Genomic DNA, 9,777 nt, shown 5'->3' on the forward strand with positions numbered 1-9,777 from the left:
TCCTCTGCCTCACCCCAAAATTCGCTGGGAGATGGGGGAAGTTTAACGAAGCCTGGGGCAGCCAGCTTTTCTGGCAAGGAAATTCTTAATTTTCAAGTCAGGCAGCACTGGGGGGAGTGCAGATATTTGTTGAGCTGAGATGAGGCTCCCAATATTTACCAGGAACCGGTGCCCAGCTGATGCTGTGGCTGAGCTGCCCAGTTTCACCCACGAGGGATGTCTGAGTCCTCTGCCAAGTGCCACTTCCAGCTCCTTATGCCACGGGGGATAAAATATGGTTCGAAAGGAAAACGAGGGCTTTACTTCATGAGTTATTAAGCTACTTCACCACTTCCTACTTTCACGGGAGCAAATGGAGATCAGCGTCCCCTCTGAGTTCGGCAAGGGTGGGGGAAAACCAGACGTAACAAGGGTGCATTTTCGTGGGGGTGCTGACCCGAAGCCTAAAGCCCGGCTGACCCCCGTGCCCCAGCAGACTGAGTGTGTCTGCCTTTCCTCATCAAAGCAGCCTATTTTGGGAGATGCTGTCTTTCTGGGAATTGGACAGGCTTCTGCTAAACAGGCTGCCCCGAGGCATACCCGGAAAACACCGAGCTCAATCTACAACCGTGGCAGAAACACGTCTGGAAGGAAGCCCGTGCACATTTCCAAGGACAGAAAATGTCCTGACGCAGAGTCAGGGCTCCGTAGCCCCCAACCCCAAAACTGGGCACGAAAACTGCAAAGCCCCGAGCTGCCTTCCACGCCTCCTGGGCTGGGTAGATAAAACCACCACCACTTTCTTTTTTCCTTTGTCCCGTGGGATGTAGGTGGTGATGGGAGAGCGTGTCTTGCTGCAGTATGCAGGATAGGGATGGAGGGGCCGAGAGGAAAGGCCTCTCCCAGCTCCGAGGGTCTATAAATAATCCTCTGCCGCACAATGACTTGGGAATCTCAGCTTCAATGTATTTTTTCATCTTTTGTGCGTGTGCTGACTTACTCCAGCAGGGCTGCCAGCATCCCGCAGTTTATTTTTAAAATGCTAAACAAGAGAAGTCCGGAATGCGCAACAACCCCTGGGTTCCTAGAGAAGCATGTGGCAAAAGCTAAAAAAAGGAGGCTGCTTCCTGGGCCACTTTGGTCACGATTCACAAGAAACTATGAGGTGAGAGGCAAGATCCTGACGTCAGTTCAGAGAAATGCTGAGCGGGCATCGTGTACCCAAGGAGAATCCTAAATTCCTGCGTGGAAATGGTTCAGGTGCCCAAGCATGGGCTGGTACCGGTGCACGGTGGCTGCTCGAGTGGCTGGGCTCCACGATTCCCCTCTGCAGCAGGCAGCTCAGCCTGCGAGGATATAATAAAGACATTGCACGGCTTTTTGAGGAGGAATGAGGTTAAAAAACCTGGCTGGGAGGCTGAAGGGGAGAGGGAAGCAGTGCTGGGATGCAGGACGCGGCTCCCCCGCCAGGTAACACAGCTCCTAATTGTGGCGCTCCAGCCGGCAGGCTGGAGGATGTGACCCAGTTTGGGCGCCTGTTACGTGGCTCACAGCGGTGCTGACACACTGCAAAGGCTAAATTTATCAGCCAGGCAGGTGCAGAGTTACGGGGCAGAGGACAGGGGACTCGCAGCAGGACGAGTCCCGGGGCGTTCGTTACGAGAACGGCCAGGGGAATCGATCCCAACGCGATTACAGCATCGCTCCGAAGCTATCACCACCCGAGTGGGCAGCGTTACCAAGTCACTCAGAACAAAATTGCCACTAAATGCTGTTTGAGGGGGAAAAAAAAAGGAGAAAAAGCAAATCCTCGCTGTTTCTCAGGCATTGTAGGCAATGAAAACGGCTATTGCCGCCTGGTAGAGAGCCCAATTATGAATAATGTGGATTCTCTCCCCGCACAAAGGATGAAAGGGAACAGGGCTGGTGGTGACATTTTAAGACCGGAGATGTAAGAATGAAGCTGAGCCTCGTCGTGAGCCCAGCTCTACCCCAGCAAAGAGCCGCTTGCTGCAGTCAATTGCCTTGCAGCGTGGCTCGAAGCCCTGCTATTGATCTGGCATCTGCTCTACGCAGATAACCATTGTCACTGTGCCACGGCTGCAACGATGGGATCTGAAAGCGCTTTCCAGAAGACGTCTGAGGGCTGTTTTCCTGCTCTTACCCACAGCTGCACGCAGGCAGAGGGTTTTTTTTTTTCAGGGAGATCACGAAACTCTTGCAGATTTGCGGAATTTGCGGGCCCGAAGAGAGCATTAAATCACCCGCTCCAGCTTGCTCATCTACCCAATCCTTCAAACTCCAGCCACCCGCCCTGCACCGAATGCTCGAGCTGCGTGCAGGGCCCCCCTCCACCAGCAGCCCCCCCAACCCTCACCCAGATGCTGGCTTCCAGCCATTCCTTATGCTGCAATTTCCTTCCCCCAGCCAGGTACTAAACGCGCCGCAATCAAGCCACCTCTCAGTCTCCCCCCTTCTGCAAGAGAAGCAGCGAGAGCTGCCGAAATCCCTCAGCAGAAGGCGTTTTTCTCCTGCCCCCAGAAGGTTTGCCAGGTCTGCACCCGGAGGTCTCAATCCTGACAGTTCCCGGCAGCGGGGGGAGGTTTTTAGGCAGGCACCTTCCTCCGAATTTAGCGAGAAGCGGTCAGAGGGCGGTGAGATTGGGCTGCCGGCGTCTGCAAACTCCCCCCTCCGCCCCACTCAAGCGCTTCTTATCCACTTGGCAGCTCTCTCCAGTCTCCAAAGAAGGAGAAAAGGAAGGGAAATTAAAAATAAACGAACCAAGAGATACACATCCATCAGGAGCCAGGCGTTGTCAGCTCAGGTCCCTGTGCAACTGCTTCTTTAATCAAAACCTCATGCAGTTTAAGCACTTGACAGAAATTCTAGAACAGAGATCTTGTTACCCTGAACAGGAAAACCTGCAACCTTGAAGAATAAAATCACATTTGCCTGATGGGCTCTATTTTCTTTATAAATCACGCTAAATTATGCTAATCCCATTCCTAGCCTTGACACCTGAGGTTTCGCCCTGCGGATTCCTGCGCCATGCACGGGTATTTCGAGGGGGTCACCAGGGGTGAGGAGACGAGCACGCTCCTGCGCAGCAGCTGAAGATGTGCCGTGTCTAAATCAGGCTGTGACGCCAGCCAGAAAAAACTTTTAAGAGGCTCAAATCCGGAGCAGGATCGCTGATGGATGTGCTCCTTGCTTCAACCTGTTTGCGTGGAGGTGGACGTCAGCCACCTTGGCTCCCAGCTCTGCCACTTGCCTGCTTGCTGTTGAGACAGCACCAGAAACCACCCAGCTTTCTAGAAACTCCCCATATGCCAAGGCTCGGAGAGCTCTTTCAAGCCTCCAGCACGCAGGTTATCTGCCTCTCCTGGCTTGGAAATGTTTGTCCCCGAGGAGCTGTTATTTAATATCTTCCTTAGTTACCAACGGAAGGGAAATTTTGCCCATCGTCCCGCGGCTTTCCAAACACAGATGGGATTTATTGAAGTTTCTGCCTCCCCGACCTCATTACAGTTTTATGGCACGGCTCCAGCCACACGCCTCCTCCTCGCCAGGTGCCCCTCAACAGCCCCACCGGGGCTCAGGTCTCTTGGTTGCTCTCAACATCCTCGGGCAGCTCGAGCAACTTTCCTGCTGGAACGGCTCCGCTGCTGCTTTTTGGGGCCTCGTGGGCACCCTGGCTCACGTGGGAGTGTGGCACCCAGCAGCTCCTTTTGTAACAGCCCCAGCGGGTGGGAAAGCAAGAGGCAGCACGAGGAGGAGAGGAAAAAAAAGAGGTGAATAGTGCAGGAACGTGTCCGAGCTGTGCCGTGGATAGCATAAGCTGGGGGCCACCCAGGGATGAGCTGGGTTTTAATTGGCACCGACTTCAGGAAGGAGAAGAGGGGGTGTGAGGGCTGGGTTTTGGTGGGGAGGTGCAGCAGGAGACCGCAGGGGGACATTCATGGTATCCCCAGCACGTGCATGCAGGGAAGAGGGTAGGAACTGGGAACCCTGTGGTCTTTTTGGGGGGACTTTTCCCCCTTGTGGAATGAAGGAGCATCAGCCCAGCCCAGCTCGAGTCCTGCAGGCTGCTCCTCTTCGGCTCTGCTCCTCTAAACTGCTTCTCTTAAGCGAAGTACAGCACTCGACTCGACGAGCACTCAGGTTTTCTCTGAAGCCACGCTGCTCCACAGCCTCCGTAGCTCTTGCTTCGTCTCCAAACACTGCAGTTTTGTCCAAAAGAAACACGCCGGCTGCTTAGCAGGGCAAACTCCCCGTGACCGCTGAGAGCAGGGCAGCCAGCGCTCGCTGCCCCGAGGCCATGAGGTGCCTGTGCAGTGCCCGAGCCCCCGCCGAGGCAGGGTTTCCCCACCACATATTTATTCAGAGGCTCTGCGTAGCAAGGACAACCCGGCGCCAAGCTTTGCAAGAGGCAGACCTGGCTGGAGTTCAGGAGAAAAAGGGAATGAAGACGCTGAACTAAATCAGTGCGTCCCCACCCGATTTCTACCCAAATCGGGAATTTCACGCACAGGAGGTGTTTTGACCAGGGCCCCGCATTGCTTAGTAAGCACTGAGAGCAGAGGGTGCCTGGCACTGCCCAGAAACCCTTCTTTGCACTGAGGCTCTTGCAAGCCCAGACGAAGTCATTCAGATGCAGAGACGAGCTCAGCTGCTGGGAAGGAACTCAAAGAAAAAAAGACAAAGGGAGCCTGTGCAGGGATGCAGAGAAAGAAAGAAGAGCTGCTGGCTCCGTGCAGGCAGGGGACGGTAACCAGACAGACAGGCTAGGGAAAATTCAGGGATGGCTGGAGCCACTGCTGCTAAGTTGCACCCGACAGCAGGGGCTTGCACAGGGCTGCAGGTCCCCCAGCACCCCTGCAAGAGCCTCCGAGCAGTGCCTGGTGCGAGCCAGAGCCTGGAAGGGCCTGAAAACATCAGAGAGGTGCCGGGAGCACAAGCGTGTGGATGGAGGCACATGGACTGCGCGAGGCACCTGGCCCTCTGCAGCTGAGGAGCGTCCAGTGCCACGCTCGCCTCCCCAGAGCTTCCCACCAGCACGCCCGCTCAGGTTGCGGGCTGCAAACCCATGCAGAGATGCCTTCTGCTCCCCGCACGATTTGCTTGCAGTGCCACCTGCCGCCAACGGCAATGCTCTTCAGACGCTCGGAGGGGACGGCAGCAAGCCACAGCAATGAACTTCCTGCTGTTACATCAGCCTTCCCCGTCCTTTAACAGCAGCCAAACTCTTGATCCAAAAAGCAGCGCTATTTCCCAAGCTGCAGGCATCCCGCGACTCGCAGGCAGAGCAGCAGACGCCAATAAAGGACTTTTTTTTTTCTTTCCCTTTTATGCTGCTTCTCGCTGGAGCCCGTCTCTTCCCCCGGAGACCACATCCCGAATCTTCTTGTTCATTGCTGCTTTATGCTGAGCGATGACTCCGCAGCTGAAATAACGTGGCATATTCCAGCTCGCATTTCAGACACCGTGAGACTTTTTAATAACGAGTTGCATGAAAAATTAGGGAGGCTGCAACAAAGAACTCCGACAGAGGTTTCCACAGTGACTCACGGCTCGGAGAGCCTCGCTTTTCCAAAGCCCAGCGTGAGACGATCTCAAGAGCCCCCGCGCTCGGAGAGAGCCGAGTCCTCCCCCTCTGGAAAAAAACAAGGCCTTTTTAAGGAGACTTCCCCGGGGTGAGAAGCGCTGCGGGGAGCTTTGGCAGGCGGCTTCTGGAATCTTGGCTGCGCTGCCATCCCGTTTCCATGAGTGCTTGCGGGGAGAAGGCTTCGTCCCCAGCCCTCAGCTGCGCTGCAGAGGATGCTGTGGGAACTCGTGCTCCTCGTCCTGGGCTCTCCAGCTGGCGCCTTGGCTCTGCAGTGCTCGCACAGCAGCGTTGGTGCTCGCTGCTCTTGCAGGGAGGTGATAAAGGGCACAGAAAGCTCTTCCAGCATCAGCTCCTGAAGCTGTATGGTGCCCAGCTGCAACCCACAGAGGCAGCGAGCATCACCTGTGCCCAGGTACCCTACCCACGCTTCGGGCTGGCTCGCTGCCACCTCTGCAGTTCTTTGCCAGAGTTCACAGCATGATGGAGAAGGGATTTATTCAGGTTAACTTTTTTGGCTGGTTTTGTTTCCTGCATCCACACAACCGCCTGCCAACGAACTTTGAGGAGAAGCAGCAGGAGACGCGCCCAGCGCATCCCCAGTGTGGGGGGTGACCCGTGCCTGGCTGCTGGGGCAGGAGGTGCAGCAGGAGGTGGCTGAAGGATGGGTTTGCCTGCTCTTTCCCCTCTCCTGAGCTCGGTTCCTCATCCCTTCTGCATCCTGCGCTGGCTCCTACCTTCCTGTCCTCTGCCACATCGGTCACAGCCACCGCTGCCCCCAGGAGACAGCACAGCTCCCTGCTCACCCACTTCGAGTGCCTGCGACCTGGGCACAGCTCTCCCCACCCAGCCCAGCAGACCTCCCCAGAGGTGGTTTCTCCTCCGGCCTCGTGTTCCCAGAGCAATAAACACCACCACCAGTGGGGAGGATGACAGGGCTCCTGCAGGAGAGATGATTTAGGGGTGTTTGGAAGAGGTAGGGGGCTGCTCAGCGCAGCCCAAAGGGGGTCCATCCCCTGGTGTGGCCGGTGTGCAAGCGGCTCTTACCACGTTCCAGAAGAAGGGGTTGAAGGCGATGGAGAGGATGGCTGCAATGAAGCCAGAGTCGGTCATGTCCACGTAGCCGAAGAGCTGCGCCATGGCTGTAACATCCACCTGGGGGGAGAGAGGCAGTTATTGGGGTCGGGGGGTGTCTGTGGGGGCATTGAGCCTCATACCCAAAGGGGGTGTCTTCGTCCCAAACCCAACACCCTGCAGGAAAGGATCAATCTTTCAATGTCCCCAAGCAATGCATCGTTAAATCTTGCAAAGCTCAGGGTGCAAAGCCAAAAAGAGGGGTGGGGGCTCCCCCAAAACCGGCTCCCCACACGCCTCAGGGAGCGCCGTGTCTGCAGTGGTGCCCAAAAGGACCCGGGCGCTGTGAGGACCTGCTGCTGTGGGATGGGCACCAGCACTACAGGGAAACCCTACATGTTTCTGAGCCACAGGGAAGGGGGCACTGCTTCACGGCCTCCTTGCTCCTGGGGAGAGAGGACGGACACCCCGAGCCCTGCACCGTGCAGCCTCCAACTCGTTTTCCATTACACAAGACCGATGCCAACCCGCTGCACAGTGTGCACGGATGCTTTTGCATCATCAGCTGCAAAAAACTTTCCTCTGTTATGTAACAACAACAAAAGAAAACCCTTAAACCTTCCTGGTTTTCCTCCTTTTCTCCTTTCTGTTTTTCCCCCTATTTCCTTTTATCTCCACTCATTTTTTTTCCCAGGACAGCTCCCTGTCGCTGTTTTTATGTGCAGCAAGCCACGCTGCTTCCCCATCCCTCCCCCTCTCCTTGCAGTGGTATGTGGATGAAAAACAGCCAGCGCCTTTTCTTTTTTTTTTTTTTTTTTTTTTTCCTCCAAAAACTTTGAAAACAAAAGACAAAATAGCAGCCCGGCCCGAGCCTTTCCCTCACTTGAATCAACACCAAGACAACATTGAGACGTGGAAGGATTCTGCTTCCCAAACACAGCTGTGTTTGCGAGTCCTGCGATGCCAGGGGACGGGAAGGGCTGGAAAATGCAGCGGCCTGACCTCTCCTGTCCAGAAGAGAAGCTCCCGCGGGCTCCTTCCAAGGAAATGGAGCGGTGACAGCAGTCACGGAGAGGGGCTGCTCGGCCTGCTGTCCCCTCACGGCCAAACGACCGCCCAGAGGACGAAGGGCGAGAGCAAAGGTTGAATTTTACGGGCAGGCACGGCGAGCCTCGCATGGGTTTGCCCCCAGCACGTCGACCACCACCGACTGCCCCCAGGGAGAGCGCTGAGCGAAGGGGAGAGCCCCTAAGGCCTCTCCTCACCCTCTGTCCCTATTCCTCCTGTCACCCCCATGCAGCCCTTCACCATTAGACCTTGTCCCTTCAAATCAAGAGCTGCCAAGCCGTAACCTGGGCACTGAGAGAGCCTCCGGGGCCGAACTGTCCGGTCCTGCTTCAATGGCAAAGCCCAGGACCAGGACAGCTTCTTTCCTCTTGTTTCACACAGCGCCAGCACATGCTGAACAAAAGCTTCTTGACCTACTAACTCCCGGCTGGCAACATCGTTAACATCGCAGCTCACCTCCTTTTCTCCTCCTCAACGACCAAATTCGCCGCTGCCAGCGGGAAGCAGATTGGCCTGTGCCTGGCGTGTGCTTTTTGGGATGAAAGGGGAGCCCATTAGGATGAGCTGTCTCTGCAAGCCGCCGAGACGAGCAGGTAACGAGCACAGAACATCCGACTTTGCCCCCTCCTCCCTGACAGGCCATAAATAACCGCATCCCGGCGGCAAACGCTGCTTGCTGGGATGCTGCAAGGCCCCAAAATCGGGGTGGACGGGAGCTGTGCGGCCACACAGGGCTGGCAGTGGCAGCAGGAGGGGTTCACCCCACTAGGTGCCGTAAGGATGTGGCACGAAATCCTGCCTCCAGCAGCAATTAGTGCCGGGAAGGGCCACGGGAAGCACCTCAAGCCCCGTCCACGCGTGGTGCTGAGCATCCCTGCAGGTTTCCAGCAATCTCCTCCACCTGCAGCCCCAACCCCGGGGGTTTATCACCCATACCCCTGCTCACGGGGGGACACAGGGCAGGGATGTGATCTCCAGCAGCCCCAAAACCTTCACCATCACCTTCCTCGCACGGAGCAGCGTTGGCAGTCCCGCCACGACAGCAGCGTGGCAGCCACCAGCAGCCACCTTCCCGACCCCATAGATCCCAGAACGACCCCAAACCCTCCATCACCACACCCCACAACCCCCACAACACCCAAACCTCACGCGGCACCATCCCACCCCCCTTGCCATGATCCCCCCGGCCCCCGCAGCGGGTGCAGCGTGGCGAAGCGAGCCGGGATGGCTTGGGGGCACCCCATATAACCCCCCCCTATGGCTTTTATCCCGGTACCTGCCCGTAGTCCAGGCCTTCCAGCCCTCTGCAGCAATCCCTCGGCCACCACCGCGACCCCGTTCCCCGCCGCCCACCCGCGGGGCCCCGCTCGCCCCCGGGGCCGTCCCGTAGGGCCATGACCGGGGCTGGAGGGGGCTGGACGGGGATGGGGGGGGGGGAAGACGGGGCTCGTCTTTTTTCCCCCTTTTTTTTTTCCTTCCCCACCAGCACCACCAGCACACGGTGGCGGTGCTGGGAAGTGTAGTCCGCCACCAAGAGGACTACAGGGCCCAGAGGACGCCGCGGAGATGGGGGGGGGAAAGGCAAGGAGGGAGCGGGGCCGTGCCCGTTGTGTGTCCCCCCCAAAAAAAAATAAAGCCTTGGGGGAGCACCCACCGAGCTCGGTGCCTTCGTCTCGGGGGGTTCCCGGCTTGTGTCCGGTTGCCGAGGGGGGGTGGCCGGAGCTGGAGGCTCGCTGGACTTCGCTCCGGTGAAGCAAGAAGAAAAAAAAAAAAAAAAAAAAGGGGGGGGGAGAATGGAGATAGGAGGGGGATGGAGGAGAACGGCACCGCCTGCAGCCCCCCGGGGTGGGGGGGAGGTGGGGTTGGGTCCCCTGGGGTCGTGTGGGGGGGACATTGGGGTTGGGGTTGGGGACGGGGGGCTCCGAGACCCCCGGGATGTCCTGGAGAAGTGGGGGGGTGCAGTGGGGGGGCAGTGGGAGCCTCGCGGCCCTTTGGGGTCAAACAGATGGGGAAAGCGTGGGGCTTGGCAAAGGGCACGGGGTTTGTGGTGTGTC

General features: G+C 57.4%; 1 protein-coding gene across 5 annotated transcripts in view; it reads right to left on the reverse strand.

Annotated features, from left to right (window-relative positions):
- Positions 1-9,461, reverse strand: part of PEMT (phosphatidylethanolamine N-methyltransferase) — a 39,100-nt gene extending 29,639 nt beyond the window's left edge. The window contains exons 1-2 of one of the 5 annotated variants that reach the window (XM_082772528.1): positions 9,378-9,461; positions 6,629-6,736 (exon numbers count right to left, since the gene is read on the reverse strand). In XM_082772528.1, the coding sequence (XP_082628654.1) occupies positions 6,629-6,721 (93 nt within the window). In that variant the 5' untranslated portion in view covers positions 6,722-6,736; positions 9,378-9,461. Of the gene's footprint in view, positions 1-6,628; positions 6,737-8,179; positions 8,200-8,999; positions 9,181-9,377 lie in introns of those variants that run through there. The other 4 variants (XM_082772527.1, XM_082772526.1, XM_082772529.1 and 1 more) reach the window with 4 other exon arrangements.
- Positions 9,462-9,777: the final 316 nt, after the last annotated feature.

Source organism: Aythya marila (assembly GCF_965140915.1).
Source record: "Aythya marila genome assembly, chromosome: 15".
NCBI classification, from domain to species: Eukaryota; Metazoa; Chordata; class Aves; order Anseriformes; family Anatidae; genus Aythya; species Aythya marila.